Here is a 25,396-nt window from a genome sequence, read left to right on the forward strand (position 1 = left end):
ATCACCCAACAATCAGTTGCTTATATCTTCAGAGGAGAACCCGATTAAGATTTCAAGACTGGCAATTCAACAGAAATGACTGCGACTCGCCGTGTAAGCCAGTTCCCGCATACGCTGTTAAGCCAAGAGCCCAAGCCCGCCCTTAAATCTTCAATCGGCGACACGGCCCCAAAGTCGAAAAAGACAGTGTCGTTCGACACCGGCGGATCTCTGAACCCGTCGCGTAGACCGAGCAGGGTGACCAAGTCCAAGGGACCAAGGTTAACGAAAGATGTGAAACGCCGTGATGAAAACCCGTGGGAGGTATACGTGTTCGTCGATGAAATAATAAAAAAACACGAAACGGTGACCAAAGTCCGCAAGATGGCGTCAGGCCAGATGTTTTGCTTTCGCACGTTTCCTGTGGATAAAAATTTCGAGGTAATTGAGCAGCAATTCAAACTCTTAGATCACCACAATGTCCTCCCAGCGCAAGAATTCTTTAGGCAAGGAGATAGAGGTTTGATTCGTTCTCCCGTTACGGACGTTTCGTTTGAACGAATTGTCGTATGCCGTCAATATCCCTCTTCCAGGGCATTAGCATCCATGATGGGCCAAGTTCGTCATGCTCATTCCATGCTACCAATGCGAAAATGCACTGACCGGTGAAAGGTGATGGACGGCCTTGTATACCTGGTATCGAATGGTATCATATGCAATTCTTTGTCGTGTTCGAAGATCTTGGCTAACAAAGATGGCTGCGTCAAAATCGGTGGGTTCACGAAGCCACGGAGAATATAATATCTAACTGGCAATAGTGGCGTTTGCAGACGCGGAGATACAGAAAGATATTCGCGCTTCGACAACAATTTTAATCAGGCAGTTGGCCTTGATCATGGTGTTGTTGATGCAAAAGTATGAAAATGGGCCCGGCGAGACGAGCATACAAGACTCCGCTCGATGGCCGCCACAAGATGAAGCGTGCAAGTTTCTCCAGGATCTTCAAAATAACAAAGATTTTCACCAGATGCATTACGTAGGGACCCTAGACAATATTACTATCCCAAGATAATTTAGATTGGAACTAATATGACTAGCATTCGTTTATTGATCCAAAAAAGCGAGACGGTAATGGGTTCAAGGATCTGATCGAAAAGACCTCGGACACCACATTAGAATCACATGTCAGATTGACAGAAGAAGAAACATTTCATTCTGTCTGATCTTTTAACAGTTACATGTCAAAATGCATCCTTATTACAGCCAATTGCAAAACCTTATCGGCTAGTAGATCATCTAGTTCATCACCTGACTCGCACAAACTAGCAGGTGAAACGGGCCAATCCGTGACTTAGCCCAATCATATACAAATGATAATATTAGTTCCCTCTCGGAGCGTTCTCTAGCTTAACAAAACTTCCGAGTCATCTACGTATTAATTACATCCGTCACTATTCCCCTTTGAAGTCGGTTTTATTTGTCGATGATTGAATTATTCTACATGTCATACAGTAACTGAGTATGTTCTCGGAAATTTTTACTTGAAATCTCGACAGCCTGTGAGCCACATCATATTTAACTGAATCCTGAGTGGCGCGTCACAGAGATACATAACGGATGAATTAATAACAGGAAATAATGCCCTATAATGTTCTCGCACATATCCCTACAGCCAGATTCGAAACTGGCTTCACCTTTTTACACCTCTGTGTTTAATTCTGCCCCACTGTGGTGAAGTTACTGCCTTGTACTAGTATACTCCTGGGCATGCCCATTTACAGATGATATCCACGCAATTTTACTGCGGGTTCGTGTAAGATGGCCAAACTGTAAAATCATTCTCAATAAATGGCTGGCCGTCGATATTAGACCAGTCATAGAATATCTGGCCATTAACAGTATATTCGAGCTAACTAATATCGTCCGGAGGGTCACCATTCACGGTTTCATACCCAACAGGAGCCATTATTGATCAATAACTCTAAAACTACAGTTTGAACAAGATACCAGAGCAATATATGCTGTTCACTAAGAGAATTACATGTAAAAACCTCAAATATATGCTCTTTAAATTGAAAATGTATCTCCTCGATCTATTCACATGGGTTATGTTGAACTCTAGCTCTTCTTTTATCCTTAAGATCTACTAGATGGGCAATATCTTGCCGGTATATGTCGATATGGTTTAGTGAGGTATAATTAGCTCCATTTATAAAGGTATGGGCGTTGTAACTTTCAAGGGTTCTCTAGAAGTTTGAATATGAACCTACATGCTTGTCGTATAAGAAATGTCCTCATATAAACGAAAGGTTTGTAAACATTAGATATATGTACTCCATGTATTAATCTTCACGGCGGAGCAGTTCCCTTTTTTTCGCTGCCTCACTATCGGAATATGATTCTATGGGACCTGATATGTCAGGTCTCTCAACCTCATATAGTCTAAACCATCAGTTAAATCATACCTAATATTGAACAGGGCCGGTTCTTTGTTCATCTTCTAACATTTAGTATTGATCGGATTTGATTATATAAACGATTGCACCACCACGGCTTTCTTTACAGCTGCGTCCGTAAGGGGATACAGATCCATAACCACAATGAAGCTTCGCTCTGGCATAAACTATTCGAGTGACTCGGGGCATAAGAGGCCAAACGACGGTCCCAGTACGGAGACTTTAGTCAATTCCATGATTGAGGCGGGAAAAATTACTGGCAAGACCCAGGGAGGGTATAAATTTGAAACCTTTTTGCCAGATTCGCTGAGCAAGGTACCTGCGATTACTACCAAAGTGGCGAAATATCAAAAGCAAGAAAGATTCAAAGCGAAAAGACATGGTCGCCCACAAAAAGCTAAAGAACAAAAGCCAAAACTAAAGCTGAAATTTACAGGTCCTAAAGGGAGTTTTGTTATGTAAAATATGTGCCTTTAGGAATCTATTGATTCTACTCTCATGTGACCCATATATTGGATCGAATGGATATCTGGGAAAAAAAGAAAATGCTTCAGATTGTTCCAGGAAGAAAAATATAAAATTAAGCTAGATTTTGTTAGAAACCCACCCAGGAATGAGGTAACATGATGAGGCAGTTTGGTCCGACTCGGAACCAATCAGGAGGTGGCTTCCTAAAGCGGTTAGCTCAAAAGAAGCCTCAGCGTGTTCTATAAGGACGCGCTCCTAGATGGAATCTTACGCAGACAATAAGCAGATTACTTAGACAGTGTCGTATAATATAGCTACTCGGTCAGTTTTCCAGGCCATCGCTGACCACTTCCCCAAGCAACATGCCATATTCGTATGCTCGTAACCGCACCCAATTCAACAGATTTCTGATTATTAAACTTACAGTTTTTCTATCCATACGATGATAATCAGCATGTCAATTGATTTAACAATATAACGTAATCGGTAAGCGAGCCGCCACTGCAAGCGAGCCGCCACTTCCGCCCGAAAATGCAATCTATATAAATTTCAAATCTCAATTTTATACCCAAAATATTAATTATATATAAAAAATTAATTACCAGTACGATTAGGACATCCAGTTATTCTATGTCCTGCAATACCACAACCGCTGCAGCGAAATTGACGTCGTACAGGCGGTTGAGAGACTGGAAGCTCTGGCTCGACCGGAGCAGTAGTAACAGTTTGAGATGCCTCAATCTGACCCTGTATAAGCGCCTGAGCTTCTTCTCTGGTGATTCCTTGCTCATGGGATATCTGCTTTCTAGATCGTCTGCGTTTTTGCTTCTCTTTCTCATGTGCAGCTCGTAGATCATGAACTTCCTTTCGTACAATCTGAAGCTCATTAATACTCATCTCATAAGCTTTTGACATGCGATTAATTGCCTCATCAATAACTTCAGAGGGACTCCTTGTACGCCGGCTTATCCGCTTTTTTATTGTGCTTAATTGGCGCTTAAATTGACGTGGATTTTGAGGTGTTTGTAAGCAGGATGATTGTGTATTGCTTGATCGACTTGGAGGGGGTGTAGGAGTCCTTAATTGGATAGTAAGCTGTTGATAAACTCGATTTGGATCAAATGGCATTAATCCAGTTGCTGCAAAGCCGTTCCGAATAGTCTCAGCTTTATATGCCACCGTACGGGCCTCTGGAAATGCAGTAAGAAAGTCGATTTTGTCGATATGATTAAATCCAAGCCTCATCCGCTGTTCAACAAGCTGTCCATATTGCCGTTTTAAAACCGCAAAACAGCTGACATCAAGAGGCTGTAAAAGGTGTGAAGAATGAGGAGGCATACAGACTGGAATAATACTATTCTCAGTGCAAATTTGGTCAAATTCCGCAGTCAGATGGCTTCCATGGCCATCAAGAATCAACATTCGATATCTTCCCATCGTGCGGCCATTGGTAAGAGGAATGAAGTGATTAATGAGCCAATCTATTCCAATCTTATCTGTAGTCCATCCGTTGTCGCTAATATTAATTCTCCAATCCTCTGGAAGAGTCTCAAACCAGCCTTCTTGAGAGTATTTTGTTGCTTTGAAGATCACATATGAAGGTAAAGCCCACCCAGTAGAATTAACTGCCTCAATTGAAGTTACCCATTCTCGATTGCCAGGTTGTAATAGCTTTGGACGAGCATATCGATCGCTTCCAGTAATGACTTTTGCAGTTGCGCAAAGTCCCATAGCAAAGCCAGTCTCATCGAAGTTGTAAATATCTTCCGGTAAGATACCATATTGTAATATAGCCTCTTGTACAGATCCAAAATATTCTTGAATTATCTTTGGATCTTCGCATTTAGCGCGCTCATAGTTATATCTTCGTGAAAATCTTGATTTGAGCTCTGAGCGACGTTGAACTAGATTGTATACCCATTTCTCTCCAACCTGTTGATTTCCATGTTGTGCAAGTAAAATATTGGCCATATCTCGTACCATAGATGGTCGGGGAGGTAATCCTCGCTTATCTAGGTCCAATATCCATTGAACAAGCGATTCCTCTTCAAATTTATTCAATTTATGGTTATTGGCGCGTGTTTGAGATCTTTGTTGAGTGCCGTTTAGTCGATCTCGTAGAGTTGTCCGAGGAACATTATAAATCTTTGCCGCTCGTCCAATAGTCGAGATTTTTTTATTTTGTAAATCGGAAATAGCTAATAAGAGTCTTCCCTCTTGTTCCTGAGAATTTGACTGGTTTTCATTGCGAATTGGTGGCATATTGGCGTGTTGAACAAATTGGAATTGTTATGGGACGCGTTTTTGAGCGGAAGTGGCGGCTCGCTTGCAGTGGCGGCTCGCTTACCGATTACGTTACACTAGATAGTGTCTTACGTAATCAACACCAGATAAGTTTTCTTTTCTCAGTGTCTAAAATAGTGCTCATATCTTCAACTTATAAACACTGTTAAGATAGTATACAGCCAGATTTGAAACTAGCTTCACCTTTTTATATACTCTATATAATTCTGCTTTACTATAGTGAACTTACTATCTTATACTAGTTTAGTCATAGTTAATTAGTATATATTTATAATAGTAATAAATACTAAACTAGCTATATTTTTATTAGTCTAAGATGTGACAGCTGGGGCTGAGGCTGAGGCTATCCCCAAGGGTAGAAGCTGCCTCGGGGCCGGGTGGGAGCCTCAGGCAGAAAGAGGCCTCAGGCAGGAAGGGCATCAACCCTAACCCGCGGTGCCAGATCTGGGAATAGCCTCACCCCGGGGCCATAAGGGGTCAAGCTGGTTACCTAAGCACACAAGGTAAAACCTTCCTGCAGGTCCTGGTAGTTAAATCCCTTTCCCATGCTTGTTGTTTTATAGAACTGCACCCCTAGATAGAAATCAACATCTTTGGAAAAGGCACGTCACATAAGATAGAAATATCTCTATAATAAAATATAAATAAGGTAAAGGTGGTTTCGAAACTGACTGTATATATACATACTTAAACTAATACAGACATAAATGCAATATCATATTTTTAACTAGAGATAGGTTTAAAATAATGTAAAGCTATGTTTTGGCATACATGTTTGAACAAGGCCACCTGGCATTTATTGTGATGTTTTTGACTAGCAAAAACTTTCACAAATATTTCACCACACCACTGTCATGGCTGACATTTTTAAACATCTCTTCAACATATATATTAATTTGTCTACTTAAAGTACAATATAGTCACATATAATATTTAAACTAGGCAATCTATATTGTGTTTAAATTGTTGATGTACAGGCAAATTCAAAATTGGCTTCACTATGTTTACACACTCTCTGTTAAATTCTGCCCTACTATGTTGCCTTGCGCTAATAAATATAAAGTTAGTATATAGTATATCACTACTATAAATACATACTAATTAACTAATATCACACTAGTTTAACACAGAAATATCTCTACAATGGGGTAAAATTCAACAGAGAGTGTGTAAATAAGGTGAAGCCAACTCCGAATCTGTCTGTAGAGGTTCTATGTGACGTGCCTTTTCCAAAGATATTCGATTCCTATCTAGGGGTGCGATTCTCTAAAACAACAAGCATGGGAAAGGAATCTAACTACCAGGACCTGCGGGAAGGTTTCATCTTGTGTGCTTAGGTAACCAGCTTGACCCCTTATGGCCCCGGGGTGAGGCTATCCCCAGATCTGACACCGCGGGTTAGGGTTGATGCCCTTCCTGCCTGAGGCCTCCCGTATCGGCCACGAGGCCGTTCCTACCCTTGGGGATAGCCTCAGGTTCAGCCGTCACATTCTAAACATATAAAAATACAAGATCTTAATCCTAACCACAAACATTAAGAAATACAACTTTGCTATCATTATTAAGTTCCTTCAAAGACCTAATAAACTGTATTATTTTGATAGTATAGATACTATCGATTTGCTGATCAACTTTTTGCTGTTACCCTACACAATTTATTCAAGAGGCAGCTTAAGTTTCGTCTATATATATCCTTATTAAAAAAAGGGTTTAAAATATGACATTAACAACAGGTCGATACACTGATTAAATATAAACTTTACGTTAACACATCATTATACTATTATGCATCAAGTTATTCTCAACCATGTGTTTATTCCCCTTAACCTAGATAGAGCTGGTTCTTATTCTGAGGCAATAGAGGATGAATGGAACTGGTCTTCTCTTTGCCGGTATATAACCTAGCCAGCATCTCGGCACCAGACTGTAACCAGACACAGCCTGTCTTTCGCTTGACAGTACCACCAAAAAAGCCATTTAAATTTGCCTCAGAAACCTAACCCTGAGTTTGTCAATTCTATATATTACAGTGAAAAGGGATTTCATCCTCGGTATGCCACTTGTCCTTACGATAACTCCCATACTTAATGTTTACATTGTACAAAATTCTGATATGGGCTAATTGAGAACTCCGATGCAGGCTCAAATTGATACGTTTTGGCGCGGGTTTGACCATGTTGGGCTTTCGGAGTGGTTCCCTTACCTGGATGTGTGTGAATTGTCCTCGTCGCAACTCTCGTGACTGGAAGGCTCGTGTCCGTTTTTCGGATCCAGGTGCAGCATACCTAGGACTTTTAATCTTTCTTTCCCCCGGAAAGCGGAATGTTCTCATCGATACCCTGTGTGACGAATGCTTGGATGATGAAGATCTAGCTGACCTCAGCACGCAATGGATGATCATCACCAAAGCAAATCATCAATCGAAGCAACAATGTACCACGTGGAGGAGCCGAGAGACTCGTTTATGTGAGGTATTCTCAAAGTACAGGGACCTCATGGAGAGTAAAAATCCTTGTTTGTACCTGTCTTGTGGCGCATCTTTGCAGGACCATCGATTGACAAGTTTTGCTACGCATATGTAAGCCAGGCCATTTTCCGCAATGGATCGGTGCTCTGAAGGTTAATCAACCGATCCGAATAGGAGCCTGGATCGATTTCCCGATTAAGCGTGCTAAACCTTTTATGTCCAAAGTTAATATATGCATGCGTAGCCCGCATTTCGCGGCTTGTTGACTGGAATCTCTCATCCAGGAGATTGGTGGTTCGCTATGTAGCACAGCATTTGAATGGACTTAGTGTGATTCCCCATATATACACCATATTCGTACAAGACCCCAATTGCCCAGGAATTATCCTCATATATCTAAGAATAATACTGTACATATTTGCATAATAATTGATTCAGTCGTAGTTTACCGTAACTGAAACAGGCTGGATAGGTTGGTAGGATGATCAGAGATGTTATTCCAATCGACCGTTAGACCGTATTATTTAGTGAGGAAGACCTTGTCTCTTAACCAAAATTTAAGATAAAAAACATGTGAAAGTTTGGATTTTGTAGACCAGCTGAGAAGATATCTAGTTTACAGTACCTCAACAACTCAAATCTCCTACCACAAAAAAGTCAAGAGAGAGGAATCCTACTAGAGATACATGTACCTAATACAGGCAGATTCGAAACTGACTTCACCTTGTTTACACACTCTTTATTGAATTTTACCCCACTGTGGGGATATCTCTGCCTTAGACTAGTGTGATATTGGTTAATTAGTATATGTTTGTGGTATGTAGTGATATGCGATTTACTAACTCTATATTTATTAGCACAAGGAAACAACATCTTCACAGTGGGACAGAATTTAACAGAGAGTGTGTAAACAAGGTGCAGCCAGTTTTGAATTTACCTGTATCTGCCCATATAATTTCGCATGCTACAGATTTCTAGGAGTATACGGCATAGAGTTGGTAGTTAGATAAAGGCGAATTCATCACCAACTTTATTTTAGGTTATTAAACCTCCTCAGGTATATTGAGAAGTTATCTGGAACAATCTGTTCAAACATTGTACTGTATCAATTGATATTGAGGATGTTGGATTTGTCAAGGTAGGAGAAATTATAGATGCTATAGATCATTTTGATATAGATATATTATAAACTGTTCAATATTGGATATTAAGGTTTACCAAACTACCAGAAAGTTTTTGGTCGAAAATCTAAACAAAAATCTTTATTTCATCAGCCCGGCCTAATTGTGCCTTGTTTAGGTCCATATGTCAGCACTAACTTTTCAAACAAAGAACAAAGTATTAAAGAAACCCGGATTACTTTTAAATCGACTAAAGTACTCTGTCTGGTTTCTAAAATGATATATTTTATGCACAAAAATTAAGATAAATATTAAGAATATGCATTTTTCAACAACAGTCAACATATTCAGTCTCGTGGCTACAGCTGTCTCGGCGACCTCCCATATCAGTCGTTCCAACTCTTCTGCAGGAGAGGTTGCGGTTTACTGGGGCCAAAACGGCGGAAACACAGTGGAAAATAATGATCTATCCAGTTACTGTGCACCAGATTCTGGAGTTGATATTATTATTCTGAGTTTCCTTTATGAATATGGGAATAGCAATAGTATACCGTCGGGTACTATTGGTCAATCTTGCTCTATTTCTTTGAAAGGGGAACCCAGTAACTGCGATGATCTTGCATCTGCAATCGAAACTTGTAAATCTCATGGTGTTAAGATAATACTGTCCCTTGGTGGTGGAAGTGGTGCGTACTCACTACAGTCACAAGCTGAAGCTGAAGCAATCGGCCAAAACCTTTGGGATGCATATGGAAATACTTCACAGGGTAATATCCCTCGCCCTTTCGGCAAAACATTTGTTGATGGTTGGGATTTTGATATTGAAAAGCCCGAAGGTAGCCAGTATTATCAATACCTGATATCGGTTTTACGTTCCAATTTTGCTTCAGATCCCTCCCACGTCTACTATATAAGTGGAGCGCCCCAGTGCCCTCTTAATGAGCCTTATATGAGGCAAGCAATCCAGGAAGCGGTTTTTGACTATCTCTGGGTTCAGTTCTACAACAATGATGACTGTTCGCACCCGAATCCCATAAATTATAACGATTGGGTAGATCTGATTACAACTGGCTCCTCAGCTGCCGCCAAGGTCTTCATTGGTGTGCCGGCATCCACAAAGGGAGCAAATGGTAAAATAAGCGGAGAAAAATACTACATGAGTCCAAGTGATTTGGCCATTACAGTCACAAAGTACACCATGAATTCGCATTGGGGAGGTATTATGCTCTGGGATGCTGGATTTTCAGACGCAAATGTCATTGGTGGATGCACCTATGCACAACAAAGTAAAAATATCCTCAATAAAGGCTCACCCTGCTCAGGATCAGGTACAGGAACAACAGTAACTAACGCACCGAGCCGAACTTCTTCGCTTAATTCAACATCATTTGTGACGGGTCCTTTCATATCACAATGGGGTCAGGTTAGTGTGCTATTCTCTCAGGTTCCCACCAATAGCTGACAAATAAAGTGCGGCGGCCAAGACTATAAAGGTTCTACTGTATGTGCGACTCCTTGGAAGTGTGTCGAAGAAAGTGCCTGGTGGTCTTCTTGCCAATAACAACCGAGGAAACTTCGGTCGCTTCTACAGTATTGTTATAAATTTTAGTTTATTTCTATCCTTCTGCTATTATATGCTATTTGGTATACTTTGAATAGCTAGAGCGGTATAATGTGTGCTTCACAGGTAAGGGTAAAGCAGTACAGGCAAATTCAAAATTGGCTTCACTATGTTTACACACTCTCTGTTAAATTCTGCCCCACTATGTTGCCTTGCGCTAATAAATATAGAGTTAGTATATAGTATATCACTACTATAAATATATACTAATTAACCAATATCACACTAGTCTAACGTAGAAATATCTCCATATTAGGGTAAAATTCAACAGAGAGTGTGTAAATAAGGTGAAGCCAGTTTCGAATCTGTCTGTAACTACTTTGAATATTCTGCTATCTATTGTCTATGGCTTAATGAAACTGCGTCCTGCGGTTTTAGAATGTTAAAATAGAAGAAAAAGACCAGAAAAGCATCATAGCGGATAGAATTTAGGGATGAGCTAGTCAAAATTGAATAGGTATGTCAACCTGAGGCGCAAAGCCTATCGATTCTGATGCGTTCAAAACCACGTATAAAGTCCGCAGGGCGGTAATCCCCAAAGCTGATTCTCCTCCGAAGTCATCTGGATTAAATCCTCCCATAGAAACTAGCCCAAACTCACATGTCCCGTCGTCATTCTCACCTAATTTAAAAGCCTTTCCAGGAATATCCAAGTCAAATGTCCCACCACCGGCACGATCAACAGTGAGTGTGACATTGGGTAGGGTAATGTTGCATTTATAGTACATTGATTCCCCGAGAGTTTCAGTATCCATTTGAAGCGCTACTTGTGCTCGAAAGTTGTTGACAATTCCGGGATCTAGCGTTGTATACCTTGTGCCTGTGTTAATTTGCATGTCAAAGTCGCAGGGTACAGCAGGTTGAGTGCCAATCTTCCACGAATTTACATGAAACGCCCAATACCCAGTCGCAAGAGAATTGGAGTATGCCCACTGGATCTTATCTGAATACATTTTGCTATTCGTCCAGCCAAGGTCAATAAATCCCTCATCTTGATGTCGTAATGCAATTCCAATAACTGGATCTCGAAGCTGGGGCAAGATATTGTCAAACCATGACGCATGTGAGATGAGAGTGGTCTCCCCGTCCTGTATGAAAAGTAGGCTTGCATTTTGCCGGGTCAGGGACAGCAGCCCATCCCACGACTGATAGGCCAGAGCACCTTGTGGTAATTCCAGTTCCCTTGATGGATTGGCAATCGCAAGGGCTTGGTTAACAGATACAGGACCATCGTGCATGATGATGTTGTCGCGATAAACCAGAGTCCCGTTCAGATCGGGGCCGTCTATTTCCATATTATCTCCGCGCCACTTCCACGGAATTTTCTGCGACAAGTTTGCGTGGGAGGGCACATAGAGAGTAATATTATTACCCATACTGGGTTGGGAGGTGTACACAATACTTCAACTAGTCAGTCTATGTTTTCTCTTCAGACGTGTTGAGAACATACGTGTTTGACGCTAATGTATGTAATTGCAAATGCAAAATGTACTTTCCAACTCTCAAAGGAATTGTGTAAAAGTAATTAGTTCCATTCCTTGCAGACGAATTACTTGTAAGTATAGTCATTGCAATTGATGAAGGTGAAGGGTTCATGCTGGATGTATGTAGCGTTGGTGTTGACGTTTTTTCCGATAACGTTGTTTGAACTGATATCGGATGGGTGTTTGTCCAGCTAGAGCCCAAAACATCCGTTGAAGGCGAGAATGAAGAATAGGTTGTTGGTAGCTCAAACCCCGGGGTTGTCCTTACTACTGACAATGCCGCCAAACAAGATGACAACATTTTGCTCTGTGAGATTTGACACAAACACGTAGAACGAGGACTGGGGGTGGCGGTGGGATATGTAGTATTGGGAGTTTTGGACATGGCCAAAATTGCCAGAAGAAAAGAGAACAATGGGAGAAACATATTAGTAGACTGGTACATGATACTATGATCTGACTCAGGAGGTGATATGAATCAAGGTATAATATAATATATGTAGAGACCAAATGGGTTGTTAACTTTTGAAGGTGCCACCGTCACTACAGAGACATTCGAAACCTCCTTCATGAGAAAACATACTCCTTGATTATTTTGCCCCACTGCCAAGGCAGCCTAGTTGGTTCAGTATTTTTCAGTGTCTTACGAGATATGTTTTGTTTTGTTTGTTACCTGTTTTAAACCACTAATCGTTTGTAGGTTAGTGTATCTGTTAAATGTGGTGTGTTCTGTCAATAGTATCGCAAACAAGTATTTACCAATATGTTTATATTACAGTAAGTAATGTACTAACCATTTATAGTATAGTATATAAATATTTTTGTAAAAGTGGGGTCAAATTAAGACAAGATTGTGTGTTCAAGGTGAAGCTGGTTTTGGGTTTTGCACATTATTTTGAACAAATTCGAAACCTCCTTCATCTTTCTATAAACTTTCTCTTTTAAATTTGCCCCGCAATCAATATTGTTTAACCACATTGGGTTAGGTAGTCATTTTTCATGGTTGTCAGTAGCTTGAAATGTTACCAAATTACGATACCTTACAACTCTTGTCTCGGTTAACTATGTCGGAGGGTTTTACCGACCCCATAGTGACGTGAAAACTCGGAAGGTAACCAGCCTCGTCATCCCATCTTATATCTACTACTCCATTTTAATTCACATGTCATTTAACAAGTTCTTTAACTATTACCCTCCTTCTAATTTTCGAGATGAAACAAAAATGATCACAGAACATAGCACTTATAACCTGCCTGGTGTTTGAACCCTTATCAATCTTTTGCAACAAAAATTTCAACAGACGACTCAAAGCGTAAGGTCAAGAAAACAAACAAAGATGCAAGAAACATCATAATGATTGACTGGTTGCACTTTCGAACTCTCTCCTTCTTGGTCGAACCTTCTCTGCCCAGAATTTGATGTCTCGCACATACTGTTCTATCAAGCCTTCTATAATATTTTGGCCATCATAAACCGTGGGGCCCTTCTTATACAGCAAGTCAAGATCAAGCCCTTTTTCTAAAGCGATAGCGCCGCAACGTTGAAAGCCGTCTCTCCACGTGTCACTTCTCGCTTGAGATATCTGCCAGTCTGTATAGTCAATGACAGCGTCATCCCTGCATCCCTGCACATTCAAACAATCTGTTGAGTTGGATCTTGTTGGTGGTGCAGAGGTGGATGCTTCGCCTGCTGCCATTTGATGAGCAGCTGATGAAGATGGTGAAGGTAAAACGTTGGTGATATTAATTGAAGGAGAGGAGGCGGCTCGATGGTGTGAATTTTTTGGTTGGTTTTGCCGCTGCTCTTCTGCGCCTAATATCTCTTGGCGGATGAAGTCAGGTACGTCTTCATGAGTCGATATTTTGCCACCTTGCTCCACATATCGAACCATACTTTCCAGAGGGTGGGGTCCAAGTTTGTGATGCATCTTATCTTTTGGATCACGCCAGCACCAGAGGGCTTGCCTCAGACTGCCACTGGCTGAAATTATTCCAGTCCTCTTGGAGATCATACGACGTTTCGCGGGAATCGAAGGCATTCTGGGTCATTTTGCGTCATCCTAGTAATCAACAGCATCTTGTCAGCTTGAGCTAGCATAACACAAAGAAGAGTGGCCATGGTATCTCTTGATCGAGCCTCAAAAAAACACTTGCCAGATCGAACCACCTGCTGGAGACTCCCAGGTGCCCTGGCCCACACGGCGCTCCAAGAAGACCACTAAAATGCTAGCGATATCTTATGGCCCATCAGACAGAAAGTCAAGCATGCTTATAGACAGAAGTGCTGGCTGTTACCAGGTCATTCTGGCCTTCTCTGAATGAAGTCTGCCAAGCCAATTTATCGACGCTAGTCCAGGTCTCTCAAGCTCATTGGCTAGGAATGTTCTGGCAAAAGTCACCTGATCACGTGATTATGACGTCGTGAATCAACCCCAGAGCCATCTCTACATTCACGAGCGAAATCTCGATATACCGTACCAGGTCATTAATCTATCAATGCCTCGGAAACGCGTCTCCAAGCTAGTTAATAACTGCATGAGACTTTTTAGCCTCAAAGCTAATTCTGCGGGGTACGCCACGCGAACTTTATACTTTGGTGTCGTAAACGGGTGCTGCGGGGAAAAACCTTCATCTTGTAGCCTATCTTGGATAGTTATAGTTCTATGACCCAACGAAACTAAACAAAGTAGGTTACCATGCGATTTGCTTCTAACCTGCATAAATAAATTGAAACTTAGACGCTAGGACTGCTTTTTCTCAACAACCTATTCTACGCCTGAGATGATGAGCTCTCAACGGCTGGAGGATCTTCAACCTCGATTCCCGCGTGTCTGAAATGGCCCTCTGCGCTCTGCCTCTTGGAACCAACCATATGAACACACCAGTCTAGAAAGGTATCGAAACCTTGGCGTGGATCGTTCTCATATATACTCCATTGCTTTTTGATAAAAGCCTTCAACTCCGCGAACATCTCCTCAATCGGATTGAGATCTGGAGAGTAAGGCGGCAAATATTCTAACTTCACCCCTGCTTCTGAACACAGCTATTGAAGCCGAGCTGTCCGATGGAACGATGCATTATCCATCACTAGGACAGACTTTGGGCCTGGATATTTATTGCAGTGCTGCAAAAGCCGCTCTACAAAGTCTTCAAAGGCTGCAGCATCAGTAGATCCTTGATACACACGTGCAAGAATGACTCCATCTTGAGCATACGCGGGTAAAATCTGATACCTTTGCTCTCTTCGAAATTGAGAAATCTGGACTGGCGTCACGCCAATCGGAGACCAGGCGGTGCGTCGGAACCCAACTCGTCTATCGCACCCCGATTCGTCAATGTACACGAGATGATATGAACGATACTCCGATAAGCGATGGAGATAATAATCTCGCAAATCGGCGTTTCGTTCCTTCGCTACTTGGCGAGATACTTTTCTAGACCAACCAGCTCTAGCCAAAGCCCGTTGAACGCTGGATTCCGTGACAACAATGCCTAGTACATCGTATAGGTATACCACCATCTCATCAATATATAACCCTGGTTTGTCTAATAACTTGTCGCAGAGCAGTTCTAGCATGGTTGGTGTTATCGAAGGCGGTCGACCTCCACGATTCGCAGGGGCTTTGGTTGTGCCGTAGCGTCGCAGGTTTGATCTGATGTTGAAAACGGATCGCACGCTACATTTAGCTGCTTTTACAATTTCGGGGTTCTTTTTCCCACCTTGGATCATGCCACGGATCATGTCGTGCTGCCAATCCGCCAGATGGGGGGCCATGCCTGCAAGTTAATTGTTGGGTTTTGCGGCATCCCTTGCAGATGTTGCACAGTAAGTGTCAGTGACAGTGTGATTATCCACGTGACCAACCATGCCGTATTGGGAATACTCTCATGTTCAGGCCACGTTTCCTGTAGATCAAGTGAGTCACGAAACATGGTTCATCCGTAGATCCACTAATGCTTATCTGTAGAATCCACAGTTTTCACGTGACGTTCGGCTCTGTGACGTGGGATGTTTTGACGTGTTTGCATCCTACCCAATCAATTCCTACAACCCGCAATCAGCCTCATGCCCCGCTTTGCCCATTCCGACTCCTTCAAACATGAGCTAATGAGTTACTGTACCAAATCATTCTGGTCGTCTGCAGCCTCTTGCTATAGGAAAGACAACATTTGGTGATATATTTTGTTTCCTACTTCCGTCCCGATTCTGAAATGAATAAATGATGCAGCGATGCCTCCACGGACCCGCAAGGACTTCGAAATTGCGATTATCTGTGCCCTGCCTGTGGAAGCCGATGCGGTGGAAGCATTATTAGATGAACATTATGATAGTCACACATATGGTAAGCAGGAAGGGGACGACAACACGTATGCCACAGGAAGGATCGCCGGCCACCATATCGTGCTAGCCTTTATGCCAGGGATGGGAAATCGGAGTTCTGCCAGCGTCGCTCGAGGCCTGCGAATCAGTTTTGCACAGATCAAGCTCGCTCTGGTGGTCGGGATCTGTGGCGGAGCACCATATTCAACAGACAATACGGAGATCATCTTAGGTGATGTGATCATTAGCGATAGTGTTGTTGAATATGATTTTGGCCGACAATATCCTGACGGCTTTGTGCGGAAAAGTGGTGTTAAAGAGACATTTGGGCAGCCTAATCAAGAGATTCGATCTTTCCTCAACAGTTTACGAACCTCCAGAAAACGAACTCTGATTCAACAACAAATCATGGAGCATCTGCAAGACCTTCAAGGACACAATGAGAGAGACTGGACTTATCCTGGTGTCTCACAAGATATCCTGTTTCCTGCCTCTTATCGCCATAGACATTATGAGCAAGATCCAGCTGTAGAATGCGTCTGCATTGACTGCCATTCTAACCAAGACCCGGTGTGCGAGCTAGCGTTAAAGAGTGACTGCCAACGACTAGGTTGTGCAGGACAGTCGATTCAGCGACGCAGGCTTGACAAAGATAAACCAGGGGCCTTTATTCACATTGGCACAGTAGCTTCGGCAAACACAGTGATGAGATCAGGTGAGCATCGCGACAGACTAGCCGAAAACGAGGGCATCATTGGATTTGAGATGGAAGGTGCTGGAGTATGGGATAATCTACCCTGCATCATTATCAAAGGCGTGTGCGACTATACAGACAGTCATAAAAACAAGGCATGGCAGAACTATGCGTCGGCAACTGCAGCGTGTTGTACTAAAGCTTTCTTGGAAAATTGGACAACCGGTCTTCAGCAACAGCGACGTAAGTTGATCTCTGCTTATTGGACAGCGACCTATGGTTACTATTTGTACCTTTATTTTGCCAATGCTGATCAGAGTTCCATTTTTTAGCAGAAATATCAAGTCATTCTCAGCCATCTTCAACGGTCCCCTTTGAGAGAGATGAAATGTTTGTTGGTCGAGAGGACATTATCATGAGTATCAAGAAGGCTATTCAGGGAAGAACTGGGCGGACTTCTAAGCGTGCCGCACTTGTTGGTCTAGGAGGGATAGGGTGAGTAACAAACATATAAGAGAATGATATACAATAACTGAATATGTCCCAGAAAATCTCAGATAGCGATCGAGTATACATACCGTGTTCGAGAATCTGCGCCTAACACATGGATATTTTGGGTCCACGCTAGTAATACGACGAGATTTGAGCAAGGGTACCGAGATATTGCAACAATAGCAAAGGTTCCTGGATGCGACGATCCAAAATCTGACATCCTCCAGCTAGTCCATAAATGGCTATTTGATGAGAAGAACGGCAGCTGGCTGATGGTTCTGGATAACGCGGACGATATTGATACCTTTTTCAACTCTGGTAAAAACGTGCCGTTAGTGGATTACTTACCTCGTGTTTCCCACGGATCAATTTTGATTACATCACGAAATCAGACCGCGGCACGAAATATAGTGGGGCCTTACGGTCAGATGATACCAGTCGAGCCAATGAACACGCATGATGCTATTGCCTTGTTGCGAACTCGCGTTAATGTACAACAGTCAGATGAAGACGCTCGACTGCTAGTACAGGCACTAGAATGCATCCCATTAGCGGTTACACAAGCTGGTGCCTACATTTCAAATCGCTCACCTCGAATGAGTATATCAGCTTACTTGGGCCTTTTTCAGCGGAGTGAATCCAACCAAGAGCATCTTCTAAATTATAACGATGCTCATGATCTTCGACGAGATCAGAGCATCCGGCATCCGGTCATCACTACGTGGCAGATCTCATTTGATCAGATCCGACGTATCTCTCCGAAAGCGACAGATCTACTGGCATTGATGAGTATGTTTGATCGACAAGGGATTCCGGAAGAGCTGATTAGTGAAGGGATGGATCAATTAGGATTCGAGGATGCAATGGCTCCACTAATGAGCTTTTCTCTTGTGCAGGTCGAGGTTGGAGGACGGTTGTTCGAGTTACACCGACTTGTACAATTATCCATCCGACAGTGGTTAAAGAAACAAGGCCTGGCCCATCAATTAGCCAAGCGAAGCCTGCGAGTAATGGAAACTATATTTCCAAGTGGAGATTATGAAACAACAGCATCTTGTCACATGCTCCTTCCACATTTGAAAGAGGCGATCCGTTTTACTGAGGAGTTATATTGGGAGTTAGATGAGGAGGATCACTTGAATGTGTCGAGCGTTGCCAATCGATGTGGTTGGTATCTCCATCTTATGGGGAAATATGTCGAGGCTGAAACTATGCATCGACGAGCACTCGCTGGCAGAGAGAAATTCCTAGGCGCTGAACATCTTGATACATTGATTAGTGTTGATAATTTGGGCTCAGTACTTAAAAGCCAAGGGAAATATGAAGACGCGGAGGCCATGCATCGACGAGCACTTGCTGGCAAAGAAAAAGTGTCAGGCGCTGAACATCCTGACACACTGATCAGTGTCAATAATTTAGGTTTAGTGCTTGAAAGTCAGGGGAAATATGAGGCGGCAGAGGCCATGCATCGACGAGCACTCGCTGGCAAAGAAAAAGTGTTAGGTGCTGAACATCCTGAGACACTGACCAGTGTCGATAATCTAGGCTTTGTGCTTAAAAGTCAGGGGAAATATGAGGCGGCGGAGGCCATGCATCGACGAGCACTCACTGGCAAAGAGAAAGTGTTAGGTGCTGAACATCCTGAGACACTGACCAGTGTCGATAATCTAGGCTTTGTGCTTAAAAGTCAGGGAAAACATGAGGAGGCAGAGGCCATGCATCGACGAGCACTTGCTGGTAGTGAGAAAATGCTAGGCGCTGAACATCCTGACACACTGATCAGTGTCAATAATTTAGGCTTAGTGCTTGAAAGTCAGGGGAAATATGAGGCGGCAGAGGCCATGCATCGACGAGCACTCGCTGGCAAAGAAAAAGTGTTAGGTGCTGAACATCCTGAGACATTGACCAGTGTCGATAATCTAGGCTTTGTACTTCAAAGTCAGAGAAAATATGAGGCGGCGGAGGCCATGCATCAACGAGCACTCACTGGCAAAGAGAAAGTGTTAGGTGCTGAACATCCTGAGACACTGACCAGTGTCGATAATCTAGGCTTTGTGCTTAAAAGTCAGAGAAAATATAAGGAGGCAGAGGCCATGCATCGACGAGCACTTGCTGGTAGTGAGAAAATTCTGGGCGCTGAACATCCTGACACATTGATCAGTGTCAATAATCTAAGCCTTGTGCTTGAAAGTCAGGGGAAATATGAGGCGGCAGAGGCCATGCATCGACGAGCACTCGCTGGCAAAGAAAAAGTGTTAGGCGCTGAACATCCTGAGACACTGACCAGTGTCGATAATCTAGGCTTTGTACTTCAAAGTCGGGGAAAATATGAGGAGGCAGAGGCCATGCATCGACGAGCACTTGCTGGTAGTGAGAAAATGCTAGGCGCTGAACATCCTGACACACTGATCAGTGTCAATAATTTAGGCTTAGTGCTTGAAAACCAGGGAAAATATGAGGAGGCAGAGGCCATGCATCGACGAGTACTCGCTGGCAAAGAGAAGGTGTAGGATCGGTTCTTACAGCCAATTTCGAAATTGGCTTCACCTTTTTACATACTCTGTGCTGAATTCTGCCCCACTATTGTGAAGTTGCTGCCTTGTACTAGTCTGATAATAGTTAAGTAGTATACATTTACGGTAGTGATAGACACTAATCTAACTATATATTTACTAGCCTGTCTCTATAATGGGGCACACTTTATCAAAGAGAATGTAAATAAGGTGAAGGCGATTTTGAAACTGACTGTAAAAGCTAAGTGGGATACGAGGGTTAGGCAACAGAGTCTTCAGGTCGAACAGGGCAGCGGTTCAAAGCAGGTTAAATTCTTCACATTAATGTATAGTTAGATAAGTCACGCAAATGCAAATTACTTGTTCCTTTATCATGCCTTGATAATACTGTACTTGTAATACCGCACGTTGAACAAAATTTACCTCCAACTTTGATGGCTCAATTTTTAGACTGCGCGGGGAGTGGTCTGCAAGTGCGATTAGTTTTATAAGTCAGACTGGAAAACATTTTGCTAGTTATAGTACATATGTAACTACAGTAACAGCCTAAATGTCAGACATGGACGAGAAAGCCAAAGTAATGGCAGATTCCTCGTGTTTGGATACTCTGCTCAGAGCCAAAACATTGTGGAATCGTAAGAGTACATACGAAACATACGCTAATTGTCGGTAAAATACAGGAAAAAAATATTTTCACACTAGGCTTATGGCTAGTGTCTCCGCAGTGGGGGCAAAATTAAACAAAGAGGGTAACAGCATGAAGGAGGTTTCGAATCTGTCTGTAAATCACTAACATGGCCTACCCGCAGATCCACTAAGCCATAAAAGTGGCACGCGATCGGGCCGTGCACGTGATTCACACGTGACACTTCCATTTGACGTGTTTGCATCCAACACCAACCAATGCCCACAGTCCACTCTCAGCCTGATACTCCGCTTGACCCCATGGAGAGCGATGACCTGCTCAAATTCTATGACGACGCATAGCGCGAAAAATACATTCACTCACACGACGTGTCCATGAGTGTGTTCGAGTCGAAGAAAGCGAGAATCATGCAAAGATGCCTCCACAGTCCCGTGATGAGTTCACGATCGCGATAATCTGCGCCCTGCCTCTAGAGGCGCAGGCTATGATGGCATTATTCGATGAACGCTACGATGAGCTGGGTCCCATACATGGCAAGCACGTGGGCGACGCCAACATTTATACAACTGGAAGAATCAAAAATCATGATGTCGTGTTGGCTTACATGCCGGGTATGGGAAATCGAACGTCCGCTGGCGTCGCTAGTGTCTTGCCCGTCAGTTTCACGGGAATCAAGCTAGCTTTACTTGTCGGCATCTGCGGTGGAGTACCGTATACATCTGATCGTACGGAGATCGTCCTGGGCGACATTATTATCGGCGATAGGGTGATTGAGTACGATTTTGGCAGACAGTACCCGGATGGGTTCGAACGGAAAAAAGGTATCATGGAAGCGCCCGCATCACCTAATCGAGAAATTCGGTCCTTCCTGAACTTTTTGCGAACTCTACAAATGAGAGATCTAGTACAAAGGCAAACCACGGAATACCTGAAAATGCTTCAAGAAATGAAAGGAAATCAGTGGATGTATCCAGGTATTTTACAGGACCGGTTATTCGACGCCTCTTATCGCCACAAGCACTATAATCAAAAATCTATAGCAGAATGCATCTGTGCTGATTGCCACTCGAGCTTCGATCCAGTCTGCCAGCAGGCATTGAAGAGTGACTGTGGGACGGTTGGATGTGCAGGAGATTTGGTTCCGCGACGCCGACTACATTCCGACAACCCGGCACCGATCATTCATATTGGCAAGATTGCGTCAGCGAGCTCTGTGATGAAGTCTGGTGAGCATCGTGATCAACTGGCTGAAAAGGAGGGGGTGATTGGATTTGAGATGGAGGGTGCTGGAGTATCGGACAGCCTGCCTTGTGTGATCATCAAAGGTGTTTGCGATTACGCAGACAGTCATAAAAATAAGGCATGGCAGAACTATGCTGCAGCAACAGCAGCATCTTGTGCGAAATGTATCTTGGCGTACTGGCAGGATGGTTCTCAGCAGCAGCCACGTAAGTCGATCTCCACCCCATCAGAGAGTCACCGGTGGAAACTATTTGTATCTCTATTATGTCAATTCTGATTAGAGCCTTATTTTTAGGTAAAACCTTAAGTCGTCCTAAGCCATCTTCAACGGTTCCCTTTGAGAGAGACGAGATGTTTGTTGGTCGAGAAGACATCATCGTGAGTATTAGGAACGCTCTTCAAGGAAGAACGGTGCATACTTCAAAGCGTGCCGCACTCGTTGGCTTGGGGGGCGTAGGGTGAGTGAAGTGGAAGATATTGACGATGCGACAAACTAAATATATTCTAGCAAATCTCAGATCGCAATCGAGTATACATACCGTATTCGAGAATCTGCGCCGAATACTTGGATATTTTGGGTTCACGGGAGTAATACATCGAGATTTGAGCAAGGGTATCAAGATATTGCAGCAGTCGCAAAGATTCCTAGGCGCGATGATCCAAAATACGATGTCCTCGGGCTGGTTAAGAATTGGCTATGTGACGAGACGAATGGCAACTGGTTGATCATTCTAGACAATGCAGACGATATGGATATCTTTTTTAACACATTTGGCGACAATACGCCTTTAGTTGATTACCTGCCTCATGTTTCCCATGGATCCATTTTGGTTACCTCCCGAAATCAGACAGCGGCACGGAACATCGTGGGACATCGCGGTCAAGTGATACCAGTGAAGCCAATGGGCACTAATGATGCCATTACCCTATTGAAAACCCGCATTACGGTGGATCAATCGTATGAAACTGAAGCGAAACTCCTCGTTGAGGCACTTGAATGCATTCCCCTGGCAATTGCACAAGCTGGTGCATACATTTTGAATCGCTCACCCCGAACGAGTTTGTCGACCTACCTGCAACTTTTTCAACAAAGTGAGTCAAATCAAGAGCATCTTCTCAATTACAACGATGCTCATGATCTTCGACGAGATCGAAGCATCCGGCATCCGGTCATCACTACATGGCAGATTTCATTCGATCAGATCCATCGCATATTTCCAAAAGCTACAGATCTGCTGGCATTGATGAGCATATTTGACCGACAAGGAATTCCAGAGAGTTTGATTAGCCATATTATGCATCCATTGGAGTTTGAGGATACCGTCGCTCCGTTATTGAGCTTTTCCCTAATCCAAGTAGAGATTGGAGGACAGTGTTTTCAGATACATCGACTTGTACAATTATCAATCCAACAATGGCTGAAAAAAAGAGGCCAATCTCAGAGGTTCATACGACAAAGCCTACGAATTATGAAGGAGAAATTTCCTAGTGGAGACTACGAAACTTGGGAATCTTGTCAAATGCTCCTTCCGCATTTGAACCAGATGATGCGTTTCACAGAAAAGCTGGAAGAGGACGATCAGTTGAACCGATCGAGCATTGCCGATCGATGTGGCTGGTATCTTTATCTTAGAGGCAAATATGAGGAGGCTGAAACCATGCACCAACAAGCTCTGACTGTCAGGGAGAGCGTACTAGGCGCTGAACATCTTGATACGCTAACCAGTATCAATAACTTAGGCTTAGTGCTCTCAAGACAAGGGAAGTATAAAGAAGCTGCAATTATGCACCAACAAGCTCTTATTGGTAGAGAAAATGTGCTGGGCGCTGATCACCCTAACACCTTAACCTGTGTTGGTATTCTTGGCTGGGTCTTTTCGAGACAGGGGAAGTACAAGGAGGCTGAAATCATGCAATGGCGAGCATTAAGTGGCAGAGAAAGGGTGTTAGGGACTGAACATCCTGACACACTAATTAGTGCTAGTATTCTGGGCTCAGTAATGTCGAGACAAGGAAAATATGAGGAGGCTGCAATTATGCATCGCAAAACTTTGGCTAGCAGGGAGAAAGCGCTAGGCACTGAGCATCCAGATACACTATCGAGCATCAATAACTTAGGCTCGGTACTCAGATGCCTGGGAAAGTACGAGGAGGCTGCAATGTTGCACCAACAGGTCCTTGTGGGAAGACAGAAAGTGCTAGGCACTGAACATCCTCACACACTTGCCAGCGTTAATAATCTAGGCTTAGTGCTTGAAAAACAGGGACATTATGAGAAGGCTATAATGATGCATCACCAGGCTCTTGCTGGAAGACAGAAAGTGCTAGGTACTGAACATCCTAACACACTTGCCAGTATGAATAATCTAGGCTTGGCGCTTGAAAAACAGGAAAAGTATGAGGAGGCTGCAATTATGTATGAACAAGCTTTATTAGGCAGAGAAAAGGTGCTTGGAACTGAACATCCTAACACATTATCCAGTGTTAATAATTTTGGATTGGTGCTTGAAAAACAGGGAAAGTTTGAGGAGGCCGCAATTATGCACAAACGAGCTCTATCAGGCAGAGAAAAGGTGCTAGGTGCTAAACACCCTAACACAATTGCCAGTGTTAACAACTTGATCCGGGTATTGGCAAAACAAGGGAAGGTTGAGGCTGCAACATTCACCCATCACAGGAAGCATGGAGAGGCTCTGCACTGATTTGAGATTGTATAAACTACGTTGATTTCATCACTGTATGTACACATGCAACAAAATGTAGTTTTTGAGCTACTTCATTCAGAATCTTAAGTAATCATATAGGGCTGTGAGAAGATTCTTATTCTTTCATAATATATTGACTGAAATTACTATCCTGTAATTTCACTTTAGGACTATGCTTTGGTTAATCTGTTCACTTCCAATCACATCTGGGGTTATTGTAAGGAGTATCTACCGTATTGAACATACACTGGTAATAATCAAAATTCAAGGATTAAGGTTTTAACACCAGGAGAGTGTAAAACAGAAGAAGGTTTCGAATCTTTCTCTATACCACCAATTTTAAGTGCTTTTTGAAGTGCGTTCAGTCTTAGAATTTAAGCCTGGCTTACGGTAAATGGAGAAGTTAATTGTCAGAGATGGACGGAAAGGGAAAGTAAAAGGACAGATTCTTCCCACTGCCAAGATATATCGGGTCAATCTCGGACCGGCGGCTCATGGAACTGTAAGAGTATGTACGAAACATACGCTAATTGTAGGTAAAATACATTTGTACACTAGGCTTATTGCTAGTGTCTCCGCAGTGGGGCAAATTTTGAAAAGAGAGAGAGGGAAAACATGAAGGAGGTTTCGAATCTGTCTGTACCAGGTTATTTAAACTCCTGAATAAAGTCCAATATTCAAATATTGTTTATAAATCCCTACAGTACGGAAAGTGCAGAAAGATATTGCATAACCGTTAGGAGTTAGCATGTGGACTGAGCAAAGAAATTGTATTATATGTGCATATAACCATTACAAACATCTACAGCCTAGGCTTGATATAGTGGTGTTGAAATATCAACTGATGTATACATTACATTGGACTGGTTTATAATACAGTAGGT

General features: G+C 42.9%; 5 protein-coding genes across 5 annotated transcripts; 3 read left to right on the forward strand and 2 right to left on the reverse strand.

Annotated features, from left to right (window-relative positions):
- Window positions 1-75: 75 nt before the first annotated feature.
- On the forward strand, window positions 76-1,202 carry TRUGW13939_09694 (uncharacterized protein; the record flags this gene model as incomplete). The annotated part of the gene is made up of 4 exons (XM_035492814.1): window positions 76-597; window positions 652-709; window positions 798-1,015; window positions 1,077-1,202. 4 exons carry the CDS (start codon window positions 76-78, stop codon window positions 1,200-1,202), a joined length of 924 nt encoding a protein of 307 aa, XP_035348707.1.
- Window positions 1,203-9,114: 7,912 nt separating this feature from the next.
- TRUGW13939_09695 (uncharacterized protein) lies at window positions 9,115-10,257 on the forward strand (the record flags this gene model as incomplete). Its single annotated transcript, XM_035492815.1, has 1 exon — window positions 9,115-10,257. One exon carries the CDS (start codon window positions 9,115-9,117, stop codon window positions 10,255-10,257), a length of 1,143 nt encoding a protein of 380 aa, XP_035348708.1.
- A 602-nt stretch (window positions 10,258-10,859) lies between these two features.
- TRUGW13939_09696 (uncharacterized protein) lies at window positions 10,860-11,792 on the reverse strand (the record flags this gene model as incomplete). The annotated part of the gene is made up of 1 exon (XM_035492816.1): window positions 10,860-11,792. The coding sequence occupies one exon, from the start codon at window positions 11,790-11,792 to the stop codon at window positions 10,860-10,862; it is 933 nt and encodes a 310-aa protein (XP_035348709.1).
- A 1,456-nt stretch (window positions 11,793-13,248) lies between these two features.
- On the reverse strand, window positions 13,249-13,938 carry TRUGW13939_09697 (uncharacterized protein; the record flags this gene model as incomplete). The annotated part of the gene is made up of 1 exon (XM_035492817.1): window positions 13,249-13,938. One exon carries the CDS (start codon window positions 13,936-13,938, stop codon window positions 13,249-13,251), a length of 690 nt encoding a protein of 229 aa, XP_035348710.1.
- A 2,192-nt stretch (window positions 13,939-16,130) lies between these two features.
- On the forward strand, window positions 16,131-24,509 carry TRUGW13939_09698 (uncharacterized protein; the record flags this gene model as incomplete). The annotated part of the gene is made up of 9 exons (XM_035492818.1): window positions 16,131-17,157; window positions 17,247-17,409; window positions 17,462-17,897; window positions 18,102-19,910; window positions 20,993-22,013; window positions 22,103-22,265; window positions 22,316-22,899; window positions 23,548-24,223; window positions 24,290-24,509. 9 exons carry the CDS (start codon window positions 16,131-16,133, stop codon window positions 24,507-24,509), a joined length of 6,099 nt encoding a protein of 2,032 aa, XP_035348711.1.
- Between the last annotated feature and the right edge of the window lie 887 nt (window positions 24,510-25,396).

The sequence above is a fragment of the Talaromyces rugulosus genome, chromosome V, assembly GCF_013368755.1.
Source record: "Talaromyces rugulosus chromosome V, complete sequence".
NCBI classification, from domain to species: domain Eukaryota; kingdom Fungi; phylum Ascomycota; class Eurotiomycetes; order Eurotiales; family Trichocomaceae; genus Talaromyces; species Talaromyces rugulosus.